The sequence below is a fragment of the Syngnathus floridae genome, chromosome 14 (genome assembly GCF_059516105.1).
Source record: "Syngnathus floridae isolate MCC-2025c chromosome 14, RoL_Sflo_1.0, whole genome shotgun sequence".
NCBI classification, from domain to species: Eukaryota; Metazoa; Chordata; class Actinopteri; order Syngnathiformes; family Syngnathidae; genus Syngnathus; species Syngnathus floridae.
In genome coordinates this window covers 8,837,799-8,865,451 of record NC_142426.1, presented here as the reverse complement: position 1 = coordinate 8,865,451, position 27,653 = coordinate 8,837,799, and the positions used below count along the sequence as shown (strand labels likewise).

General features: G+C 47.6%; 1 protein-coding gene and 2 long non-coding RNA genes across 12 annotated transcripts; 1 reads left to right on the top strand and 2 right to left on the bottom strand.

Moving 5' to 3' along the window:
• The first annotated feature begins 537 nt into the window (after window positions 1-537).
• greb1l (GREB1 like retinoic acid receptor coactivator) lies at window positions 538-26,852 on the top strand. 10 transcript variants are annotated; one of them, XM_088397180.1, is made up of 33 exons: window positions 11,475-11,663; window positions 13,645-13,741; window positions 14,109-14,268; window positions 14,339-14,518; window positions 14,834-15,010; window positions 15,087-15,263; window positions 15,330-15,455; window positions 15,568-15,690; window positions 16,030-16,167; window positions 16,256-16,381; window positions 16,745-16,885; window positions 17,030-17,215; window positions 17,297-17,596; window positions 17,807-17,935; window positions 18,080-18,214; window positions 18,473-18,670; window positions 18,740-18,917; window positions 19,137-19,326; window positions 19,601-19,734; window positions 19,810-20,152; window positions 20,221-20,336; window positions 20,426-21,200; window positions 21,260-21,377; window positions 21,448-21,588; window positions 21,725-21,864; window positions 22,007-22,168; window positions 23,344-23,572; window positions 23,637-23,799; window positions 23,930-24,160; window positions 24,245-24,386; window positions 24,558-24,758; window positions 24,979-25,117; window positions 25,191-26,852. In XM_088397180.1, exons 3-33 carry the CDS (start codon window positions 14,112-14,114, stop codon window positions 25,352-25,354), a joined length of 5,859 nt encoding a protein of 1,952 aa, XP_088253306.1. In that variant the 5' UTR covers window positions 11,475-11,663; window positions 13,645-13,741; window positions 14,109-14,111; the 3' UTR covers window positions 25,355-26,852. The 10 variants fall into 10 exon arrangements, with proteins under 10 accessions (XP_088253299.1, XP_088253301.1, XP_088253298.1 ...); XM_088397181.1 differs by having other exon boundaries at window positions 11,476-11,663; window positions 23,368-23,572; XM_088397178.1 differs by having other exon boundaries at window positions 18,740-19,326.
• On the bottom strand, window positions 1,055-4,886 carry LOC148387568 (uncharacterized). The gene is made up of 3 exons (XR_015862788.1): window positions 3,070-4,886; window positions 2,702-2,855; window positions 1,055-2,638 (listed from the first exon to the last, which is right to left on the bottom strand). It is a non-coding gene; the product is annotated as an uncharacterized LOC148387568 (long non-coding RNA).
• On the bottom strand, window positions 20,371-22,882 carry LOC148387567 (uncharacterized). The gene is made up of 4 exons (XR_015862787.1): window positions 22,590-22,882; window positions 22,036-22,199; window positions 21,281-21,598; window positions 20,371-21,182 (listed from the first exon to the last, which is right to left on the bottom strand). It is a non-coding gene; the product is annotated as an uncharacterized LOC148387567 (long non-coding RNA).
• Window positions 26,853-27,653: the final 801 nt, after the last annotated feature.

The window sequence follows — 27,653 nt, the reverse complement described above, 5'->3', positions numbered from 1 at the left end:
ATAGTCAAATTTCGCCTCATAGCATTACATCTAACAGTAGCCATGACATGTTTTCATGCAAAGATTACAATTTTGTTCTCATCAAAATGACAGTCTCAAAATGACACTTACATCGATTTTTCTCTGGTAACATTGTCCATATTATCATAACTTGACGAGTATATTTTGTCTGTTTTCTCCGAATATTTTTTCCCTTACAACTACTTTAGCATTTTTAATTAGAACGCCAGTAAATTGAGTTTTTTGACCACCAGAGGACGGTGTCGTGCAATTTAATTCAAGCCATTTGCGCCTATGAGCTTGCGCTCTTTACCGCGCGCAACTTCGAGGGTGTCACGTCGTGCATCACGTGTGCACCGTAAAACGCTAATATAATGCAAATTCTCGTGCGTGACCATCGCACTGAATATGCAATTATGTGCGCGTGGGCAATCAATAAATGCGCTCTCCCACACTTGACATCTGTCTGTTTATCAAAGCCTGTCTTTGCAATGCACGCGCACACTTCCACCCCCCCCTTCCCACACGCAATGTTCTCGAAGTAGAACTTATTGTACGCTCTTGCGCTGTCGTTAAGGACGTACAGTCTCGATGACGTCACTCGCTCTCCTGATCAGTTGGGACAACTGGCGGCAGGAACTCAACTCGCCCACCGCGGCCACGATTCGGAGAAGGAACCCAACACGAATACAACGCAACGTCGCGTGGAGAAAGGTAGGCGTGCAAAAACACACGCGCACACCTGCACACGCATGATGCTCGTTCTGCCGCTCCTATGAAAATAGCGTCCAGTTCATCACGTTTAGGGTCTTGAAGCGCTTCCGGCTGGTCGCCGCTGCCTGTTGTGCGCGTTGACCAGAGCCGAATGCAAGCTTGCAAAGTTTGACTCAAACCAGACGCAATTGCTTGAAGATCAAATCGAGCGGCATGCTTTTTTACACAGGTTTTGCTTTTTTTTCCCAGTGCAATTTGGTGTATTTGCCTTTTTTTCTGTGCAAAAGGTGAAGCACCCGCTGCCCCCCCTCCATTCCCCCTTCCCCCATTACACGACGTGTTATTACTAGTGTCACACCAGTGTCATGGCGGAGCACTGCCAAATTTGTCATGTCGACAGAGCGCTGCCTCGCAGTTTTCAGGTCCGAGGTTAAAATCTCGTTCTCCCGTGTTCAATAAATGAGATTATTTGACAGTAGAAGCACATGTGTGGGGACTTTAAATTTGGAACCTGAGGGTCAAGTCTTGTTGAGGCCAAAGTGTAAAATTGACTGGTTGTTGAAGAGATGCAACTCTGCTTCTTGGTTACTATTGATGTGCTCTTTAGTCACCGTGTGCACCCTCAGCTAGAGATGCAACACTGTTTGCATGCCCTTAAACTCTCTCGGCTTGGATGTGTGTGATTAGGTTCTGTGTATGGCGCGTTACATAAAATATATTCATCAATTTTCAATTTCCTCAATTATACCCAGAACAGTACATAATCATCAGCATATCTTCCAAATTTAAAACCGAAAGAATGAAATAACTCCCTGATTCTCGATAGTAAATCATTTTCCAAAATTTCAAAATAAGTGAAATGTTAAACTTATATTTGTATTTATTTGAATAGTCAAATATACAACAAGGGGGGGGACATGTATTAGGTCAATTCCTAGTTTCTTAGTCAAGTCTACAACTAAGCTCCAACTTGACATCTAAGGGCCGTACGTGGCCCGAAGGCCTTGAGTTTGACACCCACCCGTGCTCTCAAATGATTTACACGCCGCCAAGCGTTCCTATGGCTGCCCCGCAGGCTGTAGTGTCGAAACAAGCTCGGGCGCTGCAGATAAAGTCATATCAGATAAGGTCTAGCTAGCAAGGGAGATGCTCTGTGACTGTAATTACAGGCAAACCAGTCGGTCTTCACCGAGCCTAATCTGCCATTCCGCACGGCCGCTGTCCTAAAGGTTGCATTCCTCGTCCCAGACTCCCCCGCTCGTCCTCCTCTCCTTGTTTGTAATTTGTGAATACCTCAGGAGCTTAAATGTGCACGCAGAGCCAGACTGACTCAGACGATACATTGCATTGCTCGTTCAAGTCGTTGTTGATCAATTTGAATCGTAAAGGCAAAGCTAATTCAATTCAGTTGAGAATTCGTGGATTTGCCAAATGAACCATTTCTACAATAAGAATAGCAGAGCGCAGTGCTTGGCTCTAACCAGCAGAGGCGCTGTTGCTTCAATTATAACAAGTTATATGAAGAAGAACCTGCTTATAGAGCTAAATCTATCAATAATATATGAATAATACAAAAAAATAATCAATGAATTGGTCCGGAGTGGAATTGCGCAGTTGGATGATGTTAATAACTGCTGTTTGCTAACATGCATTTTAAAAAGGCTTTCAAAATGATTCTGGAGTGGCCAACAAATGAGCGTAAGAACAAAAGCTCCACCAGGGAGAGTTACGGGGGTTAAGTGACTCTATGAAGGTTAGCGATATCATGTGAGCGCACGCTTGCTTGCTTCTTGGTTGGTTGGGTGGCCACCATGCTGCATGCTGTCCGCCAGGACCAAGGCTGGAGGGGTCAGGGGCTCTGAACGCTGACCATCTGGCCCGTTGCAGGGGGGGGGGTGTTTCCTCACTGGCCATCTTTGTTCCCCTGCCAAACAATTGGGACTTAATCTGGGCAGAGATAAGTAAGGGTCTCTGTGAAATCGCTCACCGTGGCAGCTTTTGTCCCTTTAGCCTTGAAGGAGACATCTCTTTTAGCGTTGTTGCTAAGGGGTGGGCGGGGGGGAGCGAGCGGAGGTGTACCTTCTACCCATCGTCTTATGTGTTCATTTTTAAAACATGAGTTGTAAGTCATTATTGGGCACCTGAAATGAGAGAAGCCCTGTTGAATCGTTTTGATTCATTCGCTCATTCATTTCATAAACTCTTTTGATCTGCGTGTCAAACAATTGGAACAAAATTCCTTCTTCCTTCAAAGCTACGCGTGGCACAATTGCAAAGCTCAGCTTTCCAAATCAAAGTGATCCTGCCACTGACACTTCCTGATATTGTTGAAAGACATATTGTTGGATTCCTCACCGTGAAGAACAAAGGGTGGATATTAAACTCCTCCCGATGGCCTCGGTTATTTCCAAAATGTCAACCTTGACTCTTACCAAACTCGTACAAGGACACGGATTGAAGAATTGGAACGCTAAAACATATCATGGCTGAGGAGTAAATTCATTCCGACTGAAGAAAGCAGAAGCTTCCAAAAATGCAGATCATCATTGTGACCTTTTAGGACCTTTTGCTGAATTGTTGTTTCTAAGTCTTGTTTAAAATGGCAGAAATGTTTTTATAATGAGCTCTCTTGCTTTGATAATTCTCCCATGCAGGCAAAGCTCAAAACGACTACGTGACATCCGCCCTCGCCTTGGCTAATTGTCACCAAGGGAACCGACGGCTTTGTTTAGTTTCCCTTTATTATTCCCGAGCTCACATTTGGGCGTCCCAGAATTTATCGTTTCTGTTATGACATCACCGGGATTTGGATTTGCTATCATAACAAAAGGGGATGGATTACCGCACGGGCGCCGATTTGCTTTCTCTTTGCATATTGATCCATAAAGGGCAAATCTATTACTCCCGACACCCTCGCTGATCATTTGATGGCAAAACAAGCACGAGGGAGGCGGGCAGATGCTCCTCTTGATCCTTTCAGGAGCACTTAGTGCTGCAGATGGTACAAGGGCCAGCCACACGGATTAGCACTATTGTTTCACGTAATGAACAAAACAGGCGGTCCTTCAAGTCCTCATTCATCAGCTTTGGACATTTATTTTTAGTATGGTTCCTCCTCCCAAATATCCGGATATCACTTTTTAAAATGAGTCATAAAGATTTTTCAGGCCCAAAAAAAAATGTTTTTACACTAAGTTGATCATTGATAGAAATATTGGCATTTGTATTGTATTATTATTTTTTGGGGCATATTTGGTGAGAATCAATATCAACTTCAAAAGCAATATGAACTCGTGGTCCATTAACTGTCAAGCGCTGACATTTGCTTTCTGGTTTAGTGGAGCACGTCACTGCTGATGTGTGAGATGTTTTCCACCTGGATCAACACGCTTGTAAACTTTTAACCAGAGGTCAAGAATGCAAGGAACATTGCGTTCCTCACGTCCCCACGCTGCGCTAATATGACAGACAGACTTTGCCGGTAGAAGTTTTCCTCGCCTGCAATATTAGCCCATATGCCGTGGCGAGTGTCCAAGGCCGTCCATTGAACCGTGAAAGCGGAGGCGAGGCGCCGGCCGATAAGGTTCCAAGGGGAGGATGAGGAGTGACCACAATGGCACGTGTGGGAGGGAGGGATGAAGCCGGCCGGGCAGCTGGCATCCAGTTGAGAGAGTCGAAGCTTTTTGGGCCTGTCGTACTGTATGAGGACGCACGACACGCTTGACAATTGGATCATTTAAGGCAATTCCACAAAGACCCGAGCCCCTCCCCCGGCTCAAAGGAGATGTCAAAGGTCTGTGACCCTTTCCGTAGATGAGCATTGATCTCTCGGAGGAGGGGGGGGGGGGGGGGTCCACCACCACCACCATTTTCAGCTGTTATAGCTTCGTTTCACCTGCAGGAAGCAGCTTTATTTGATTCCATTAGCCAGCGCCGCTATGATGTATTAGCTACTTCATCGTTTTGGCCAGCAGCAGTTTGTCATTTTGGAAATGCAGTCAATGAGACTTGTATGATGTTCAAGTGAGGATGGAACGGGTCGTTTTGCATCAGGATGCAACTATTTGATTTTATGCTTGACAAAGAGTCAAATCAAGAGACGTGAATGAGAAGAATTGAATTATTTCAGCAAGTCAAAACTAGCGGGGGGGGGGGGGGGGGTGAGCCCACTTTTTCCCGCAATGACCTCCTGCCTCGTTCATCAGGGAGCTTTACCGCAACAAAAGTTAATAGGTCGCGCGTGTGATGGCATAACCAGGCCAAGCGGGCCTCTCACACATAACACAAACATAGGGGCCTGCCTGCCGGGTTAATGAACCAAAGTCGCCATCCCGGGCCATTTGGTACCGGGCCACACGGGGTGACTGGTATTTGGTGGCAAAAATGTCAGGCGGGGCTAATGAAATCACTGTCGAGGACTGTGGCGGATGCCCTCGCATTTTTTTGGCCTTCTGACGTGCGCTCATGAAAAGCACTTTGTAATGTTATCCTCGCTTTTTGCCATTGAGCCCTGGAAAGGATCCAACGGTGGATTGGCTTCTTACAATGTTCTGTTATAGAACAGTGTGTTCTCACGGGCTGTTCCATCCGCCGTTTATCCGCTCCTCGCTCGCTGGCTGGCTCGGATGCCAGCCCCCAGAAGCGGCGGCCAGGCGGCAAGTACATGTTGTGCTTTAGCGCCGGCCGGCCGGCCGTATGGGAAAATCTGTCTGGTGGATGGATGCTCATTGTTTTGGCTTGCCACGTTCGTATTTTTCCCTCCAAGATAAACAAGTTAACAAGACTCACCACATTTTTTTTGGGTTAGATGGATTGTCACTTGAGAGAGAACATTTTGTGTCAAAGCTACAATAAAAAAGGGGCTGATCAATTCCTGATGACTCTTGTCACTTTTGCACAAAGAGCAAATTTAAATGGGCTATTTGGAAGGGTCCTTCCAAAATGCTCTTTTCCTTCAGACTTGCTAGCACCCAGCTATGGAAGATGAGTCCACCTAGCTGTGTCAAGGTAACAGCCGCATTGTCATCCAAAATCCCAAACAGGACATTCACGTTCCCTCGTAATGGAACACAAGGTCACCCGTGTTGATGCTGCCAGCGTTTACGTGGGAGAGACTCGTCTGCCTGCGCATTTGATTTTTTTTTTTCCCCCCCGTCAGCACTCACAGATCGTCCAAGGCTACGGTGACCAAGACCCAGGCCCACGCTGCGAGAACTCAACGTTCCGCTGAGCCGGGGGGAGGTCATTATCTCTTTCTGGCTCTCTCCCTTTCTCTATCTTTTCCTTTCATTCACCCCGAATGAGCGCTTGCAGGTCAAGCACAGCCAAAGGAAAACATGGAAAATAATTCCGTATTGATCCATGTGCGGATCAGTGTATTGACTTGACGGATCGGGTCGATATGCTTCAAACCAGGGCGCAAGCTTTCCCGGAAGACCAATCAAAACAGAGAGTGCCGCAAATGGAACTGAGCAGGAAGCCAAAATAAATGATTGCTGTCCAGTCAAAAGCATTTGCCGGCAAATTTTAGAATGAAAGAATGTGAATTTTACCCAAGTAGCTTGAAAATTTGTTTTCATTTACTCATTTTAAAATCTAAAATAGCTGCGTTTGTCGCAGTCCAAACCCAAATTGTCCGTGACGGTGGAAAGAAAGAATTCTGTTGTGTGCTCCCGGTATCTTCCATCATGGCGCCGCTCCTTTCTTGTTCCTCCTTGGGGCACCTTGTGAGTGACGCATGGACAAAGAGGCCTCTCAGTGTCTGGACGCACGGGCCGTCCTCCCCCTTCCCTGCCGACTTCCTTCAGCGGAGCGGTCAGCCGGATCCATCACGTCCCTCTTCCTGACCCCGACCGGGCATGCGCCATTGCTGCGTCAGCGGCGATCCACCCCCGTTACAAACCGGGCTGATTAATAAGCACCAGGTTGCCCCCGGTGACGTGCTTAATTCCCGTCATGCATCAGCAGGAATCTTTTTGTCTTAATGGGACAATGGACGTGTGGATCCAAGGCTTTTGTTGGTGGGCTTGAACCCCCCCTCCCCTCCCCTCCCACACACACAGAACCTGGCTGATAGAGCAAAGTGACAGTAAACCTGAATGAAGGGCCTGTAGACCTCTTCATCCTGCAGACAGATGGACATTGTGAATGGAGGCTTAAGCCAAGCAATACAATGGAATTGAAGTCATTTAACAGAGAAGAAGCCACCTTTGCTACGCTACTTTTGGACCACCTTTCTTCCACTTCCACTTCTTAAACCGTTCATGTCGATTCATGGCGAACGTTTGTCACCTCGGTTACACAGAATGGAAGAAAAAATATATATATATAATATTATAATTAGTTTTTATAGTAAGGGGGAGGGGGGCCTTAAGGGGATTTGGGAAAATGGCAGCCACTGGTGCAAACTGGAACCTGACCCCTATGTGAGCTCTTCAGTCATCTGATAAGAGGCAATGTTTTGATAGTCTTGGCACGCTCAATGTGATGCACGGCTCTCTTTTTACACCCTCTAACAAATACCAGCAACACTTTACGGCCCTGGTGGGGGGGGGGGGGGGGGGTGCAAGGCCTGGTCAACAAAGATCTGACGTTAAGAGTAAAATATTCTTAAAAAAAAAAAAAAAACGACACTAAGCTGAAATGCTTCTGTCCACTCCCCCCCACCCAAATGAAACATTCTGCTCAACCCATCTCGCCCTTTACCATTGACCGACGTTTGACCACAACCACTGACAGGTTTACTGTATGAAATAGAACTCATTTCAATATGGCAGCCCTGAATAAGTCCATAAAGGCATTAGGGTCCCGAGTGTGTGTTTGTGTGTGAGTTGTGCGTTGTCCTGGCCTGGCCTGGCCTGGCCTGGCGTTCAACCCGTCAGTGTTGTAAAATGCAGATTGGGTTCACTGACGGGCCTTCTTGCTTTTTATTGCACAGTCACGAACAGCATTGTAAAGCAGCATTGCTGCCATGCACACCAAATGGGAACGTTTTTAAAAATCATCTTTATGTCCGCAACGAAACAGAAAGCAATCTAAGTAGACGAAAGTTTTTTATTTTGCTTTGCAAAATGTAAACAAAGCTCAAGTTTTAGGGAGTCATCCGTTCCAAGGAAGTTTATCTAAAGTCCAGTGGTACAAAAACTGGAGGGGAAAAAAAAAAAATCCCTTCAAAATAATGTAAATCCAATTCATCCATTCCAGGCACCCCAAAATATGATCAAAAATACATTTGATGAAAAGTAACTATATCTTTACAAATCTGCAGAGAAATTAACATTTATCAGCTGAGAACTATTTGAAGAAATTAAAATTCCACTGGTCTAATTGATTGTATTGCCATGTTGTGAAATGCATTGATTAGAAATTAAAACTAGCGGCTTTTGCTTGATGTTACATTTACGGTCATCGGCCTGCGCTGAGCGGCTCGCATTCAGCTGAAGGTTAAAAGCCGTGCCCTTCAACTTATGCGTGTGTGGCAAGGTCACCTCTTCCAATCAAAGCCAGGGAATTAGCCCCTCCCTCCTCACTCCCACACCCGCCGCCTCACCTCCAAATGAGCTTGACAACTGAACAGTAAACTTTCCTGGAGTCGTTCTAGTACTTCCACATTAGGGAAGAAAAAAAAAAAAAGTTTGAAAACAAACAAAACTGCTCTTTTAAGATTCTCACCTTGGTCTATAAAATAATTGAAATGAATCCAAATTTTAAAAATGACAAATCGAAATTGCACTTTGAACATTTTCATTAACATGCAAAAACATTCTCTTTGGTGAAATAATTGTGATCCAGAGGGGGGGGGGGCAATCCCTTTCCAGCCCCCCCCTGGTTTTGAAATGAGCTTTATAACTGGACAGTAAACTTCCAGTGGCTTAATGATGATGACTTCTTCATGTGTCCAAATGCTCCTTTTGTTCGGGCTTAAGACCCGCACCCACCCCCGCCCACCCACCCACCACCCCCGCCCCTGAAACCCTTTTTTACCTTCCCAGAAACGGAGAGGGCCCGGCCGGCCGGCCAGGGCTATTATCCCCGCTCTGCGTCACTGCCGACTTCAGCAATGGCATTCACGAAGAATGTCCGCCTTTGTTTGGCATGACCTTAGCTCATCTGCTATCCTCACTAGCGCACATTTGCACTTCAGGGCCCAGCAGGCGGTGTCGGGTCAGGGGTGAAGTGGGACGGGGGGCTTTTTATAAGGAAATGGGATCGGCGGACGGCGGTGCGAGTCCTCACGCGTCCTATCGTGGGAATTTGGCCATGGGCGGCCATTTTTGTTTTGCTGTTTGTTTATTTGGTGACGATATGCGAGGCGAGACGTGTTAATTGGCACCTCGCTCGCTCGTCGAACTTCCTCTCCGCCCGCCCTCGCTCATTGCTCATTTGTGGATTTGTCAGTTGAACCTCATGCTCCTCATGTTGCAGTGTCAGAGCCGCCATGTGTTGTCACAGCTGTTAGACCAAGACCCCCCCCCAACACACACACCTGACAAACAGGGGTACAGTAAACAGTCAAGCTTATTAGACCTTAGGGCAGCTTCACACCCACTTTGACACCCCCCCCCTCCTGTATTATGGTTAATTCCCAATAGGAATGTAAATAATGTTGCATATTGTTATTGGTTGTTTCAATTAAAAAAAAAAATACTAAGGCCACGTAGGATGTGATCCAGGATTTTTTTTTTTTTTAAGATAATGGTAGTAAAGTGCTCTATTATTCGTCGGGCGGCTGCTGAGTCAGCTTAAAAACAAAAACACTCGGCTCTCCCCTGGGAATCCCAGAGAGGAAGAAACCTTATGACATCATGTGACTCATCATTCCACAGGTGGCGGCGGAGATGCTTAACCCTTTGTGCGGGCGGGCCTTCAGCCAGGAAAAGGGGGGGGTGCGGTGCTGAGGGACGGACGGCTTTAGGGGCGGGAAGCCATTCAATCCGCACTCTTTTGTTGTTGTTTTTGAAGGCTTACTCATTATCTGCGTTTTAAATGGTCTATTTAGGATGCTGCGGGAGGATGGGACTGTGGTAGGGGGCTTGTCAAAGTCAGGGGCTCGTCCGGGCGTAAATCACACCGACAGCTTTTTTCCCATGGCTTGAACTTGCGCTCACTTTTTCTCCAAGATATATTATTAGCTGAAAAATGCCACAGCCATTATTTGGCAGTCAAACTCAAGCCCGCTGTTTGGTAAGAAAAACAAAAACAACAAGCCGTGTGAAAGCCTCCTTCCCCCCACCCTTAATGGAGGCAACCATTGGTCGGCCGGCCGGCGTGGCATTTACAGCTGTTCCCCCTCGCGCTGACTTTGCCCCTCGTATAGCCATTGGAGGGGAGGTGCGAAGAGCCGCGCACGACTTGATTAAAACAACTGTTTGAGCACGTCCACGGTAATGAACTGAAACACGGGCTTAATGCCATTTACTGTACACATTCAATTCTGGATAGGATCCTTGTCATTGACTGATGCGGACGGGTAAATATTGGCACAAAGCTATAAAGTGCGTTTGCTCCCCCGCCGTCCGGAATTTCTGTTTACCCGACAAATTCTTGACTCGGCTCATTAGCGGACAGGAAAGGCGCACACAAAGAGGCCATAGTGTTGAAAAGTAGTCCAAAATACTGCACAATGGGAACTTGGCAACGGGACTCATCAACAGGGTCACTATAAAGTGTGACCTCACAAACACTCAGGCATCATGCAAACATGGCAGAAGAAGAATTAAAAGTGGCTTTCTTTCATTTTGGTTGTATGCGATGTGGGACTGAGTGTCTTTTTTTTTTTTACGTGTAATCTCTCACTATCCACAAACGAGAGGCCATCATACAATGTCGCTAAAAAGAAATGGAAAGAAGACTCACTTGCACGCTGCTTCCTTCCAGTTGTCTCTTTGCCACTCCCAGTTGAGGTTTACTTTAAAAGCAACAAGAAACAATTTCAAGGTCACCAAAGCAGGTCATTTCCAAGATGCTAAAAGCTATCGATGTGCTAACGGATATTTGGCATACACGTTACGCTCATTTCCAAATAAGCATATGGGGTGCAAATAAGATTGTTGGGCCTCAGCGGAGGTTGATTGAGCGCCCCTCAATTGCATCATCTGTAATGGAGTGGCATTGTGCATGTCATCGGTGAAGGCTATTTCCTGGGCACAGCGAGATGAGCCCATTAAATCCCTCATTCCGCCTGTCGCTCGTTTCCGTTTATTTATTTTGCAGAGGATGACTCAGTGGTATTTATAGCAGTGGAGTGAAAGCCCCCCCACCACCACTCTTGATTCTTCTTCGCTTGATGTGGGGGTCAATCCCGTGGTGACAAAATGCTGCCTGGCTTTCCAACAGATTCAACATCACCCCCAATTCCCGCCCTATGAAATAAAAGCTTAAATTGGTTCCATCCAAAGTCACACCCTCCCGTCGTCGCCCTCCATTCACCAAACTTGACACAGTGGCCTACGCTGGCGCGCAGGGGTTGGGGGGGTCACGCGTGGCAGTCCCCCCCTCCTCCTCATCACTCCCCTCTTTTAAACATCTTTCTTTCCTTGACCCCCCCCCTTCCACCACCCACCTCTGCCTTAGCAGAACATCTGTCACCACAGGGGCTCAGATGAATGCATTCTACTCCTCCTCCTTGGCAAATGGCACAGGCAGTTCAGAGGAGGGCACCTCGGGGGAGTAGGGGGGAGCAGGGGGAGGGGTCTATGTGTGTTTGTTTGCATGCAAGAGGGAGAGAGCAAGAGAGGGGGGGGGAGAGAGAGCGAGAGAGAGGAAGATTCCCATTGCAGCCTGACTGACTTGACTGTGTGGGTCATGAGAGGACACACAGCTAGCTCCACATGCCTGCCTGGACTTTCCACAAGGATTTACTCCCAATGGACTAACACCTCCAAGGAGCTTTTTTTTTTTGTGTCTTCTGCACTATTTGGGATTTCAAAAGCCTCAAAAGGTCATGCAAGGTAAAGTGAAGAGCTCTAACGAGAGAGGCTTTTAGCGCCTCATCTAGAGGACATGGTGAGATGTTAGTCCTTTTTCTGCTCCCCCCTGTTCTGCTTTTCTGATGTTAACAGCAGCCTCTTTCCTGCATGACAATGAGCGCTCCTGCCTGATGCTTATCTGGTTTTATTTTATGCGTGTGACGTCTTATCCATGGCCAATGTTGCGACGGGTAGAGCGCAAGTTTAACGGCGTGGGGAAGTACGCCCCTTTTATTTTGCACTCTGTCGTATTTAAAAAAACAAAAAAAAAAAAACAGGAGGGGGGGGTGTTTTGAATGCGGAAACAGGCTGCAATTGAATTCAGCAGCCTCCCTGCTCCTGTTCTAATGTAATTATGAGGCAGGAGCAAAAGAGAATGCAAAAACAAAAGCTAGAAAGCAGTGTGGTTGTATTGAATTAGGATTACCATTTTGGTTGCACATCGGACTTAAAAACCTTTTCAATTCAACAATGAATTTCTTCATTTACAGCTTTTGATTAATGTACGATGAGGAATCTGCATTTTAAAGATGACAGAATTCAATACAAGTTTAAAGTGTTCTGACATTTGTTTTCATTATTATTGCTCTTATTGTGGTGATGATGATCTCAACTTATTATTATTAGCATGATTATTATGAACAATACATATTTTAATTGATTTGCAAATTATTGGATTATGACTAATAATTAATCCTAATTTATTATATATTTTACAATTAATCACATTTACATTTTCAAGCAGTATCAATTATTTTGGTGGGTTGAGAGCCAGAATCTCAAATTAATCAGATCAAAATCTTGGTCAAACTTTGATTTGGGTGAATTACTAATACCCAAATGCAAGTGATTTAATATAAATATTCACTTGGTTAAACATACAAGAGGTTTTACTCCTCAAGCGTTTGCAATGGGGAATGCTGAGTAGAAAAGAAAGTGGAAAAAGTCAAGCCTGTGAAGGATGCTGGTCCTGACTTGAACTGGAATGAGTGGGCCCATTTACTCCGCATTCCTGCTGTGGTCCTAAGTACAGTTGGTCCGAGTGTCATGACTGGAAAAACCGGACGTCTTGAAATGCCTCAGGCAAGATTGAGGTGGTTTTTGTTTGATGGTCCTCTCTTTTGGTGGAGCCATTTCAGTGTGGCTTGTCAGATAACAATCCCAACGGTCGGTTCCTTGCTCGCGGAGGGAGGCGTAGCTTGAACTTGCCCCACTTGATTGGATACGAGATCAAGTGAGGACACAAGAAGAAAGCCGGCCGCCGTCTTTGAGGAGCTTCCTGGTTGACACATTGACTTGATTGGCTGTTTCAAAGGCGGCTAATCATTGACCATAAGCAGCTCCCGTGCAAAAACGTGTGTACACTTTCAGGACTTGGACCCCGCTTTGGTGATGACGAGGGGTCAATGGGGACAGGAGTCGGGGGGACTTTGCTTTGTGTTATGTAACAGGCTGAGTGGTTAAACAATACTCCGTCAAAGGGTCAAAGTAGCAGCGTGGATTATGTGCGGCCAACGCGAAGTCAAACATCCCCCGTAGTGTGGAAGTACCCTAGAGGCAGGGCCAGGTATTGCATTGAGATCCGGTCATGCTTGGGGTCATTGGGGTCAGAATTCAAGGTTCCATCAATCACAGCCAGTCGGCCATGTCCTGATGTAACAAAGCAGCCCTAGACCATCACACTTCCTCCACTATTTTTGATCCTACAATTTTCACAAATTCTGTGTTACATTTACACTTGATGTACCTTCTGAAAAATTCAAGAATCTTCTCCGAGGTCTTTCTGATGTTTTGCAAAGCAGGAGTCTTAATTTGTTCTCATGGTAATTGCATCAGATGACATGTACGTTTGTCAGCTAATGTGCAGCGGCACACTCCTCCTCCCTCTCTCTCTCTCTCTCTCTCTCTCTCTCTCTCTCTCTCTCTCTCTCTCTCTCTCTCCCTCCCTCCCTCCCTCCCTCAGGTGTCAGAGCCGTGACTGAAATGTCTTTACCAAGTGGTGGCGACCCAGCGTGGAGCTGAGGTGAACAAGTCCCTTCACGCCTGCCAACACTCATCACGTGAGTGAGTCGCTTTCTACTTCTCCTTCCTACACTCACCATGAAGGCATCACAAAAAGTATCTTGATACTACATTTCTGCACCACCGAAAAACAATGAGAAGGGGGGGGGGGGGGCATGGTTTGAAATTTCAGCCAGATTTTTTTTCATGATCCTTCTCGTTGGGAACACATGTTGAGGATGCCACCCAAGACACTCGACAGATGTACAGAGTGGACCTCCTTTGAAGAAGGGAGGTGGTTACCACACCCACCAGTTTTGGCTTGAATGGGAAATGCCGAGTACAAACATTTGCTGGGGAACCAAATGACGAAAGTACGGAGGTGTTTGCACGTGACCAGCTCACCCTATTTTGTCCTCCGACCAGATCATGGGGAATTCCTACGCCGGGCAGTTGAAATCTGCTCGCTTCGAAGAGGCCCTGCACAACTCCATCGAGGCGTCGCTGCGCTCCAGCAGCGGAGATCCGCAACCCATCTTCACGCAGCTCTACCTGAAGCCCGAGCCTTATCCTGCCAACGTGGACGGTCAGTCAGTGGCGTGCATGTGTGCGTACTCTCACAGGATACCATGATGATCATGATGATGATCCTCTAGCTGACGTGAAACCCAAAGTGGAACCCCACAGCGGCGAGCTCCCCGCCCAGGAGTTGCTGACCAACAGCCACTCATCCAATGACGCGGAGGAGCTGGAAGAGGAAGAAGACTCGGATAGCAACAGTCCCCCGCTGCCCTACTTGCAGACTCCTGTGCCAGAGGGCTGCTGCACTATGGAAGGTAGAGATGGAGCAGTGCTAATCCATACCGCTAGCAAGGGCCAGTAACAGGTGTGAAGCAGGAAGCTCCGCCCACTAATTGTCACCAATTATCTGGAGGACCTAAAAAGAAAAAAGCAGAGCATGTTACTCTCAAAGCCTTTTTAAAAAGAATATCTGCACTTTTCAGCGTTTTCTTCTTATTCTTTGGAAATAATATGTACGGCAATACTGACTGATATGATTCCGCAAATGTCGTTTTTAGTGGAGAAACGATTCAAGTCAAGACACCACAGCTGTTTCCTCCTATGACTAAAATAACAATTTTCATTTTCAGGATTCTGCCAGGCCGGCAAGGACCTGCGCCTAGTCTCCATGGCGACGGAGCCCATCGACGTCCCGACGGGCTTCGAGCTGGTCGGCGCCAAGTCCCCCAGCGTGGCCGAGCACATCCTGGTGTGCGCCGTGGACCGCCGCTTTTTGCCCGACGACAACGGCAAAAATGCACTTTTAGGTCAGCGTGCTCCCCGACGGGACGGCCATTTTGTCTGTCCATCTGGTTTGAAGAAACAATTTCCTGTGCATGGCAGGTTTTTCCGGAAACTGCGTGGGCTGCGGCGAGAAGGGCTTTCGCTACTTCACCGAGTTCTCCAACCACATCAACCTGAAGCTGTCCACGCAGCCCAAGAAGCAGAAGCACTTAAAGTATTACCTGGTGAAGAACTCTCAGGGTGCTTTGTGCAAAGGACCGCTCATCTGCTGGAAAGGTAGCGAAGGTCTCCATCCCATTTGCACCGGATCTCCAGCCTCTCTCTTGGCCTTTCTCTCTTCAGACAGTAAAACACGGCAGTTGTCCAGCGGGGCGGCGTCCACGTCCAAACCCAGCTCGTCGTCCTCAGTCAGCAGCAAAGAGAACGGAGGAACCAGCGCAAACGGATCGTCTCCTTTCTCCCTTTCGGGTAAGGCCGAGTCAAAGAATCAAATCATTAAAAATTGCTTTCTGGCATTAGAAACAAAAATGAAAGTCACTGACCAATCTGCTTGAACCCTGATTTGATTTTTTTCCTCCAGATTCTCCACCCACCAGAATGACGCCGGCCTCGTCCGTGTTCTTCAATAACCCGGACCTGAGCAGAGAGTGCGGCTTCATCAAGCCTCTCGGCTCCACGCCTGGAAACAAGACGCTCCCGCTAGGTGAAAACTGACAATTGTGTTCTACAGTTTTCAGGGGTTACCATAAGGCACATGGAGTGACACGTAGATTAACCTCTGCTTAGACACACACACGCACACACACGACAATCAATAGCAAAAGAAGGCATGCAGTAATGACTTGTTAGGTTTTCTCCTCTTCCAAGGTTGTGTGTTATTGACAGCAAAAACACAATGGATGACACCAATGTATTGTGCACACAATGAGTATGAGATTGGAAAGTGTCCTCTTGGCAATTGAAATGCTTTCCCATTATTGAAGAAGGCCTTGTGGCATGTGCCAGCTCTTTAATTACCATGCATGGATCTTCTTCCTTGCAGTTCCCACCGCCCTGAGGGTAAACGGGCCAACAAATGGCTTGACTGTGGACGGGCGTCCCCCCTTACTCAGCCCCTCCCAGGTCACCTTAGGAGTTCAGGGCCAAGCGTATCGAAGCCCCGACTTGGGAGACAGTCCGGGTGAGACTTGCGTGCGCCACTGCTTGTTTGTTGTGTTCCACGTTGAACGTGACAATTTGATGGGTTTTTTTTTGTGTGTGTGGATTAGTGTCATCTGCCATGAACTCCGGTCCTCCCAAGAAGCGTCATCGAAGGTGGCATCCCACTTCAATGGTCCCGGTCCCGCCCACGGCCGTCCCCGTGCCGGCCATCCGACCCGTCGTCTGCCCTCCGGGTGGGTTCCGGAATATTCTTTTTTTTTGCACCAAGATCCGTGAATCAGACTCTTAGCTTGACCCGCGTATTGTCTCCTTTTCAGCAGACATGTTTATGACGGCTTTTTTTTCCTCCCCCTAATAATCTCTCCAAGTCTGCTATGAGGACGACAAAACAACAATGCTGACATTCTCGTTTAGGGATGAGTCACCCTCTTATCTCCATGGAGATAGATAGAGCGACTGGAGAATTAGGAATAATAAAAAAAAAATTAAAAAAAATTTACTGCCATTATTAAATGTAAATTGCCCGCCAAAATGCCTTTGACCTGAATAGAATATTAGATCATACCTGTGTTTTCATCCTCGTATTTACTGTGCAGGTTCTGTCGTGGGTTCTGTGGTTTCTCCCCAAGCCCCGGGGCCGGGCGTCATCCAGCCTCAGCCTGTCAGTGCGGGGGCATCCGTCATCATCCCAGACAACCTTCTCAACTGTGTGGGAGTTCGCCCCGTCATCCTCATTGGTACCAGACTCCTCTTCCTCTTCTTCTTCTTCGTTGGCTACTAAAATTGACAAAAATGTCTTCAAAATGTTTGGAAACATTTCAATTAAATTGATCCCAAAAATGACTTTATGTTTGTTTAACGCTCCATTGCTGTCCATTCAGGGCACGGCACCTTACCTTATTTCTACGGCAATGTGGGGGAAGTGGTGGTGAGCCCCCTGCTGGTGGGCTGCTACAAGAACAGCCCGCTGAGTGAGAACACTTTGGAGAGCCTCGGCCTTAGCGGCAGCCAGCAGCTCAGCGTGGAGACCATGATTCTGCTCACGTTGCAGTACCTGGCACGTCTAGGTGAGCTGAAGGAAAAAAAAAAAACGTCTTTGTGACTGAGTGGACTGAGCACCAAAATGGCCAAACGTACCTGTTGCGCAGGTCCGGATCAGATCCCCCTTCGTGAAGAGCTGGAGCAGATCGTCCTGAAGGCCATGCTCTGCTGTCCCGGCGGTCCCGCCATCTCCCCGTCCCAGCTGCCTTGGCTGGCTCGCTTGGAGGCCAGCGTTTCCGGGGGCGCGGTCCAAGTGGTGGTCACCCACAATTCGCTGGGCGAGGGCATCTGCGAGTCACTGCGCTCCCTCAGTGAGGGCCCCCACCTCCGGCAGTCGCTTCCCACCTACGTGCTTATCATATACTCCTCCAAGATGAGCGGCAACGAGTTCTGCGTGATGGTATTAGGTACGTTTGCGACATTGTAATCATTTCACATGCTGTTTTCCAAAACGAATCAGCCTTGTTGAAGATAGAAATGCTTTACTGACACCTTGTGGCGTGAATAGGCAATCACAAGCCTATTTGGGTACGTGCCTCGTAGCAGCTCCTGTGAACTGGAATGCGATTACTGTGCGGCCGTTGTTAAAAATACGAAAAAATATGTATCCACCACAGGAAAGTACCAAGCGAGGGCTTTAGCCGAAGGCATGCTGACCACCAACGAGTTCCTGAAGGAGATCAGCTACGAGCTCATCACAGGGAAAGTCAGCGTGTTGGCGTCTCACTTCAAAACCACCTCTCTAGGTAAGCAGAAAAAAAATAAGAGTCAGTTCATCAACTGGGCACGGATATCTTGCATTTATCTACGTACTGTATGCCGTGCGTGTGTTTGCTCATGTTCTCCTGCTTGTTTGTGTACGTTACCATGGCGACTGCTTGTGCTCACAGGGGACAATCTGGACAAGCAGCTGGTGCGGTATCAGCGGCGACGGAAGGGCCAGGTCATCCAGCCCTTCCAGGGCGATGTCACTGACCACATCCACTCGCAGGAGGCCGCCAGCATGTCACCACCTTCGGACAGAGGTGAGACTCGGGCTGCAACCACACCACAACAAACAAAACAATATTTGCATTGGTACCGTTTTTTTTTTTTTTACAGCTGTAGTACAGCTGGCGAAAAGCTCTACAATCTTTTTACTGAATAGAAATAAAAGCGGTGGAGTGGACTATTTTTTTCCGAGACTGGCTGAATGGAAATCGAACCCAAAAAGCACATAAACATAAGAAAGCAAAACGAAATGAAAAGACGGCAACCTAATGTCCCTTGTTTGTTTGGGTCAGAACTCCTCGGCAAGGTCTTCCAGATCTTTCCGACGCAGTTGAGCGTGGCCCGCCGCCTCCTCTCGCAGGTCTGCTCCATCGCCGACTCGGGCAGCCAGAACCTGGACTTGGGCCGCTTCTGCAAAGTAGATTTCCTGGTTCTGGTGCCGCCTTCTCACATTCTGGTCAATCAGACGGCACAGCGCATACGACAATCAGGTGAAAAGAAAAAAAAAAATGTACACACAAATCATCTTGCATGAAAATACGTTTTCTTTTTCTCTGCAGGCGTCCTGTTGGACTTGGGGATGGAAGAGTCGTGCCCGCCTCAGAAGTGCGACAAGTACGTGGTGCGCCTGGATGCTGACGTGCACGCCAAGATGGAGGCCTTTATGAGGAAAGTCAAACAGAACCCGTACACGCTGTTCGTCCTTATCCACGACAACTCTCATGTTGACCTCACCAGGTATCAGACATGCTGTTTAAAAAAATACATGTATATTTTGACTGCCAGTCTGACCTTGGTCTCTTTTTATGAAGATAACAAAGGGAGGAGGAATTTAGCCCGCATGGTGATAAAACTAAACGGAAACATCCAGAGAATGCGTTGTAGTTATCTAGAACCGATTGAGAAAAAAAGATGCTCAATATCACCTGACTCTTCTTCTTCTCGTCACTTTACAAGCGCTCTGTCGGGCTCCGTGTGCCACGGAGAGCTGCAAGGTCTGGCCGACCGCGTGGTCAACTGCCAGGAGGTCCTAGATGCAATGAACCTGCTGGTGCTGCAGGTCAGCTGCTTCCCGTACACGCTGCAGACCCGCCAGTCCCGCATCAGCGTGCACAATGAAGTGCACTGGCCCTCCGATCAAAGTCTGGTGAGCGTCTGCAAAATCAATTCAATATCATTAACGTCTTCTTTCCAATTATGATAACGTCATGGATGGATGCCGACTGTACTGCGGCGTTGTGCTAGTTCAACTGCGCCGCCTAGTGGGCATTTTTTCCTTCTGCCCGCAATCACAAGGCTGCCAAGGCTAAATGTTCCTGATTTGAATGCATAACGCTGACAATAAAAGCCACAAATGTTTTTTGTCAGTATATGAAGGAGCTAATAGATGATGATGATGCTGTGTGCTTACCTTCTAACAGGAGTCGCTCCCTCCCGGCGAGTTGGCCTACTTTGGGCTGGGTGACTACAGCAGATCCCTGCAGTGGGGTGTGGCCAGCCCCATTCTGCGCTGTGACGATGCCTTTGAGAAGATGGTCCACACACTCCTGCACAGGTCAGACAACTTTCAAAGTGACAATGTGCCAAGGGAATTTTTCATTCATTCACTCACTTTCATTTGTGGTGACAGACACCCCCACTTGCACAGCATGGTGATCCGCAGCTACCTGCTCATCCAGCAGTACACGGAGGCCATGATGGCGCTCACCTCTTCGCCGTCGCTGAGAGACCACATCACGCCAGAGACTCTAGCCATGGTGGAGGACCTGATCAACGCGCCCGGCCGGGAGGGCTCGCAAGGCCGCGGACACATGCTGCTGGTGCGCGTGCCTTCGCTGCAGCTGGCCATGTTGGCACGCGAGCGGCTCGAGGACGTGCGCGACAAGCTGGGCCTCCAGCTGTGCTTCGCCGTGCTGCTGGGAAGCCCCGCCTCGGAGATCATTCTGCCCAGGAACTTCACGTGTCGCCTGCGGGTGAGATAGTTTGCATTTCAGCTTTACCGCCAGCTGGGAAATTCAGAGCTAATTGTGTTTTGTCGCAGGCCTGGCGGGGATGCGAGAATGAAGACTGGGTGCCGCTCACCTACGAGGATCTGGAGGGTCTGCCTTGCATCGTCATCCTCACGGGGAAAGACCCCCTTGGAGAGACCTTCCCCAGGTCTTTGCACATTTCTACCCTAATTGGAGAGTTATTCGAGGTTTAGTGGTAGTTGTTGCTTCATGTTTGATGAACTTCCTCTTCTCTAGGTCTCTGAAATACAGCGACCTGCGTCTGATAGACTCCAGCTACCTGACGCGGACGGCCCTGGAGCAGGAGGTGGGCCTGGCCTGCACCTACGTGTCAGTGGGCGTGGTCCAGGAGCCCAAGAAGGTAGCCGGCCCTCGGGAGTCGGACGCCGAGAAGGTCGTTCACGACGGTGAGGAGCTGGAGCGACCTCAGAGCAACGGCAGTGTGGCCACCAGGACCTCAGGACCCTTGGTGGAGAACGGAGTCAGTTCATCCGACAACACGGAGGCCGTCCCAAAGCCCCCCGCCTGCGCGTCCAAAGGTGTCGACACGTCGGGCCTCAAGCAGGAATGCGACTCCATGGGCAGTCAGTTCCCCTCCAACCCTCCCAAAACCTCCTCCAAGGCCCCTCCGTCACTGTACTCCAGCTCTTCCTCCTCCTCGCCGTCGCCCTCCTCCTCGTCGGCACAGCGACCCAGCCAGTCCACGCAATGTGGCCGCCGCCGCCACCCTAAGCCGGCGGCCCGCGTGTCGCCACGTACCGTCATCATGTCGCGGCCGGCGTACAACCTGCTGTCGGCCGACTCGGGCAGCCAGCTGAGCTCCTTCTCGCTCTTGCCCCATGCCGACGTGGCCTGGAGCAGCCCGCTCAGGCCCCCGGTCACGGCGAGCCTGCACGGCTGGGAGCAGAGCGCCCACTATCGCCGGTGGACCGTCGCCAAGCAGCACCACGCCGACTACGAGGCGCCATCCACGTCGCACCCTCGACGCCTCCTCCTAAGTGGACCGCCACAGGTAGAAAGTTGAAGACTTAAAACGGGCAAGAAGTTTGTTAAGCAATGCTTTCTTGCCAGGTTGGCAAAACGGGAGCTTACCTCCAATTCCTTCGCATCTTATTCCGGATGCTCATCCGACTGTTGGAGGTCGACGTGTTTGATGAGGAAGAATCAGACGAGGAAGAGGCAAACGAAGGTAACGGATGATTGACACTCGAGGTTGTCAGTGTCAATCGCGGTGGCTAATCGGGAGTTTGACGCGACAGAGACGTCCGAGGTGGCCGTAAATGCGCAGTGGCCTGACATCGAAGACATACGCAAGCTTCCCTTTGACCCCAACCCCCGAGGCTCCAAGTTCAGGAAGGCCAGCCCCGTCCACTGCGACAAGACGCCAAAGCGCTCCAAAGGTGAGCACAGCTGCGGCGAAATAGACATTTTTACAAAACATTAGACGCTAGGGTAGCAAGTAATTTACCTGACATAACATTTTGTTTTGGACTAAATTCATAATTCAAGCCATTTATTCTCATTTTTCGACCTCAGTTCTGAAGGAAGAAGACGGAAGCCAAAGTGAAGCCAAGCAGGAGACCAAGTCCATACGACTCACCCGCTTCGCGGCTCACAATGCCTTTCATCACTGTGAGCAGTGTCACCATTACTGTGACGCTAGCCCTGCAACGCAGGTGAGTACACCCACTCCGGACATGTTTTTATGTTTAATATTATGCGAAAATGCTGTACACTCCAACTATTCTAGTAAGTCCATCAGACCCTTCAAACGCTAACCAAGTATTCTCTCAACACTGTTTTCAATGTGTGTGAAAGCTGTCTGAGTGCACATTCCACGCTTTCACCTTCTGCTCGTCCATGCTCGGTGAGGAGGTCCAGCTCCAGTTTGTCATTCCCAAAGACAAGGAGCAGCACTTTGTCTTCAGTCAACAGGGGAGCCACCTGGAAAGCATGCGCCTTCCTCTGGTCTCCACCAAGGTTAGTACTCAAGGTTCTGGACAATCTAATTCTTGAGCAAAACATTCAGCCATTAGAAAGATACAGTAATGCTTAGCCTTAGCCTCAGACAAAAAAAAAAAAGAAAACTATAGCATATGAGATATTTAAAACACAAGATTAATGGTAGCGCAAAACATAATGAATTGTGGTCAGAGATTGTTGCATTACTGTTGTGAGGCAATTTGTAAAGAATTACCCATTAAATATACATTTTTACATGATGTCATGTCTCTAAAATAAAGCTCAGTTGAATATTAGTTAGCATCTTGCTAGCAATTAGCTTAGTAGCTCGCTTTGTAATTAGTTAACATGCAGGTTTACACTGTAGCTACCAAAACAATTTTTGTTTCAGGGTAACCAAATAATAAGTCATTAAATGTAAACAGTATATAAATATTACTTGCGTTCTGCCACTGGGGTGTCTGTAGGACTGTCCATCATAGAATCAAAATGGCATCGGGTCCTAGCCTACTAAAAGGTGTTGTTTTTATTATAGGGTCATGGACTGTACCATTCATGCTAAAGTGAGTCCCTGCTATATAACAGCAACAGTTAGCTGGCTAACTAAGTAACTAATTATACAGGAATCAATATCTAACAAAAATAAATAAATACATAAAAGTTAAAGAAACAGGTTTTGTCCATTTTTTTATTGGGCAGGCTACTTCCTGCTTCAGGGACGGATCGTGCCATTTTGTTTCTTTGGTGCCGGACTGTGCCATTAAAGCCATAAAAGCCGATTTCCCCCAGGGTTTTCTTTGAACCATAATTATCTCATTAACTTGCTAACTAATGTAATATATATTTAATATATTAACACATTACAGCTTCAAAAAGATAATTAAATGGTTCATGTTTCTTAACAATTTGTCCCCATTAATTATATTTGTACAGGTAGTTCAAGTGGCTTGCTATTGTTATCTATCTAGTTAGATGCATTATATACATTGGGTTTCTGCTAAAATCCAAATAATCATGGATTACCCAAGAATTTATGGAAATTGCCTTTTTTTACTATTTGACTTATTATGGCATTAATGGTACAGTCTACAATCATCCATGAACAAATCGAAAGAAAAGCAATATTCCATTGTAAAAAATATATTTTATAGACACTGTGTAGCATGCAGGAACTCATTGTAACACAACACAAGGGGGTCTTTCATGTTGATGTCCAGGACCCCGACCTGTTGAAGAGCCCCATTTTCACGCCAACGACGGGGCGCCAGGAGCACGGCCTGCTCAACATCTATCACGCCATGGAGGGCGCCGCACACCTGCACATCCTGGTGGTCAAGCACTTTGAGCTGCCCCACTACAGGAAGTACTGGCCCAACCACATCCTGCTCGTTCTGCCCGCCATGTTTAACAACTCCGGAGTCGGTAAGGGATGAAAAAATATATTCGACATATACGTGGATAATATTGGTGTTTGTGTCCGTTCTAGGCGCAGCTCGCTTCATGATCAAGGAACTGTCCTACCACAACCTGGAGCTGGAGAGGAACCGGTGGGAGGAGCAAGGCGTCAAGCGGCAGGAAGTGTGGCCCTTCATCGTCATGATGGACGACTCGTGCGTGTTGTGGAACGCCCAGCAGCCCGCTGACAACAGGTGCTACCTACACAGTTCAGTCCAACCCAGAATTAAAATGGCACCGTCTATCTTTGTCCTTATCGATGGACCCCTTTTGCTTTTGTGGATGTCTGCTGTCCTCGTCTCACCCAACTGTTTGGTCTCGCAGCGAGACATCCGATGGTGGCGGCTCAGTTCTTACCAACGTGTCCCTGAAAATGGTGCTGCGCCACATGGAGACCACGCCCAAGATCCCCCTCTACGCTATGTGTGGAGCTCGCAAGTGGAACAGCGGCCTTGCTCGCAAGGCGCCCGGCAGGCCCTTCAGCAGGGGCCACCTGCACGACTTTGTCCTGCTCAACGTGGATCTGACCCAGAACGTCCAGTACGACCTCAACCGGTAAGCGTGGGGACGGTGAAGTCACCTGCTTGGTTGCTTCTGGATCTGTTTTTTTTTTAAAAATCTGATTCTTTTTTTTTTTAGTTACAGTTGTGAGGAGGTGGACTTCAATCTTCGGGTCAACAGCAGCGGACTCCTGCTGTGTCGCTTTAACAGCTTCAGCCTGATGAAGAAGTACATTCCAGTCGGGGGCAACCAAGACTACATGGTCAAACCCAAACTCATGGTGCGCGCCTTGACTTGTCCATATGGGGTAAATTGTGAAAATTTAGACCCTAAAGCTTTTATTACTTGGTGGTGTGAAATTTGGTTAGGCATGCCTATCTTAAGCAGACCTAAAAAAAAATCGTAATAAGCTTTAATACTGCTTTTATTTGGCGCTTCTCTTCTTTTGCAGGAAATGGAAAACCCCGCCCCCATCAGCCCTTCGCAGTACGTGTGCGCCCCCGACAGCGAGCAGACCCTGCTGGATGCGCCGGCCCAGTTTCTGCTGGAAAAGTTCCTGCAGAGCTGCAGCCACCGATTGTTCCCCAAAGCCATTCAGAACCCGAACAACCCGGTCCTGTCCATTGACAGCTACCTCAATATCAGCCCGGAGGTATGTGCTGACTTTTGAGTCGTAAATAAATCTTATTTATGAGTTTTAGACGTTCTGCCACTAGATGGCAGCTGTGATCACTTTGGGTGGTTACCACATTTGTTTTGGTGCGACTATCTTGTCAATTGGATCGGGGTTTTTTTTCTGTCAAGGGTCCTACGAGAGTAAGTAGGTGTTAAAGTCGGTGTCACTTACACTTTGTCTGTTCTGTGCGTATCAGATATCCGTGTGCTACATCAACTCCCGTCCACACTCCACCAACCTCAACCACCAGGGCCTGGTGTTCAGCGGCCTGCTGCTGTACCTCTGCGACTCCTTTGTCGTCTCCGGACTCCTCAAGAAGTTCCGCTTCCTCAAAGGTGAGACGCCGCATCGTACGACAACGGCAGATCGGAATCGGCACTAACGCCGCCCTCTTGTGGCGTGGTACAGGCGCCACCTTGTGCGTCATCTGCCAGGACCGCAGCTCCCTGCGTCAGACTATCGTGCGTCTGGAGCTGGAGGACGAGTGGCAGTTTCGCCTACGCGACGAGTTCCAGACAGCCAACTGCAGCGAGGACCGACCCCTCTACTTTCTCACCGGACGCCACGTTTGAACCCCAAACAAGCAAACGCCAGCCATTCAGAACTCGCCGTGGGAGGAGAACAAGCGTGATGGACGCTAAGCTATGCTATAATTGTACGTCAACCACCCGTGCGCCCGCTCGTGGACGTACGCGTTTATCTCAGGGTTTTTTAAAAGGGAAAAATCAGACTTATGGAAATGAGAGGGCAAGATGGTTTCTCCCTGTGTTTACTTTCTTCCCGGCACAAAAGACATCATCGAGCTGCACCTTTTCTTGCCCCATCATGCCTTTCACTGCCTGACAACTCCACACAAAACACTGCCGACTGGACATATGACAGTACATGCTCTATAGAAAGTCCCTTATTTGGCATATTATCAAAAAAATAAAAAATAAAAGGTGGGTGAGGAAATCTGTGACACCTGGGCCATATTGCAGCACATTTTATCCAGCGCAGCGTGCAAAGGCTTTTGATTCAAATTGAATTTAAAGGAGACATTATTTGATCTTAAATCATATCACCGAGCACCACTTATCAGAAACAAACCCCGTTCGCTAATGCTAATCAGTGCAGCCTAAAAAAATCTCAATGCAACTCTTCTTACCTTTTGGCTTTGATTGTTTCTCCATTCAAAAGTGACCCACACAATTTGAGAAATAAGCAGACATTTATTTAGTTCTTTAATGTCACATTATTGCGTAATATTTCCATATGTCCCCTTTAAACACTGCCTTGTGTATGGGAAAGGGAGAATTTGTTTCCTATGAGTTTGTGCACAGGGTTTTCCAAAAAATATGCCTTAAGGAGAAGTGATGTTCACTCATGCGTGGACCAATGAGAGCAGGGCAAAAGAGAGAATGTTGCTTGAGCCAAAACAAAGCCAGAGAAATCGACTACTGTACTGTTTAAAGTTTACCATATTATTATTATTAATATATTCTATCATGCCCCCCCCCCCTTCCTTTACTTGCTAAAGGTTACTGATGTGTTTTGTTTGTGTGCGTGTAACTTTGACCCACTTTTAGTGTCAGCAAGAAGAATCTACCTAAAATGTGTCTTTAACCGCGTATCTGTATGCGCTCACCAGGGAGTTGTTATTTATTTCAAGCATTATAGTTGGACTGATAATCATGTGGAGATAAAAAAAATTTGATTGCATGCACGCTAGAGCGGGTCGATCTACTGAATGTCACTGAGACGTGAGGAAATGGAGTAAACTTGCACTAAACAAGTTGCCAAACCAAATCATGGAATTTTAATCAGACCCCCCATTCCCCAAAATGATAGTGTTAATCAGAAGTCTGCACCCCCCCAAAAAAAAAATAAGGTCCACGTGAATGAACGTTGAATAATATGCAACTTGCTCACACAATCTTCGCAGAGAGAGAGAAGCGGCACGGCGGCAGCGTCGGTCGGCATCTACCTCATGTTGTCACAGAAGAGCCGTGCTATGTTGTCCTTGTTGTTGTTGTTGCTGTTTGAAATTGATGAATGTAATAATAATAATAAAATGACTTTTAAAATCTTTTTTTTCCCAGTGTCCTTTATGTTGACTGATTGAGTGAAGAATTACTACTGTAAGTGACTGAGCATGCTACATTTATTTTAATTTGAGTCTTTTAAGAGGATAAAGAATATATGCCTGTGGTCGTTTCTTTACAATTCATATGTTCTATGCGGCGTTTTTATCCATCTCAGGGGGCAGCCATTTTGCCACTTGCCATTAACTTAAGATGACACCACATATGCTCTTTGTTGCTGGCAAAATGGCCGCCCCCAAAATGGATAAAAACAGGTGAATTTTCGGATGATGTCATATTCCACAAACGCAATATTAATCTGATTTTTGGACCAACAGAACATGTAAAGAAGACTATACCTCGCTCCAGAAATGAAACCTTTCCAACGACTACATACCAATCACAACATAATTGCGATTAGAATCCGATATGAGGATGAATCTTATCGTAAGTGGAGTGAATCATGCGGTAGCATAATTGTACTGTCAACAGACAAACTGCTAATAAAAGCACTTCGAATGATACTGCCAAGGTTGTTAAAATCTTAATGTAAGCCACTCAACACAGTGTAATGTACATTATGTGGATCTTACACACACATACACTTCACACAATAAATGGTTGGTCCTCTCCTCAGGCTGTTCAATGTCTTTGGACACATGGGAGGGAGACCAGGGTACAAAGTTTGATATGAGAGCACATCAACCTCCAGCCCTTGTGTGATGTAACACTGGGCTATTTTCAGGTTCCTGCTGCAGTCCACATAAGGAGTAGGAGGACAGGGCACGCTCGTTCTTCATTAGTACTC

Coding starts and splice junctions, on each gene's coding strand:
- greb1l (XM_088397173.1), top strand. CDS start 14,112: ATGGGGAATTCCTACGCCGGGCAGTTGAAATCTGCTCGCTTCGAAGAG. Junction 18,215..18,472: donor GTCACCACCTTCGGACAGAG/GTGAGACTCGGG, acceptor TGTTTGGGTCAG/AACTCCTCGGCAAGGTCTTC. Junction 21,589..21,724: donor GACGCCAAAGCGCTCCAAAG/GTGAGCACAGCT, acceptor TTTCGACCTCAG/TTCTGAAGGAAGAAGACGGA.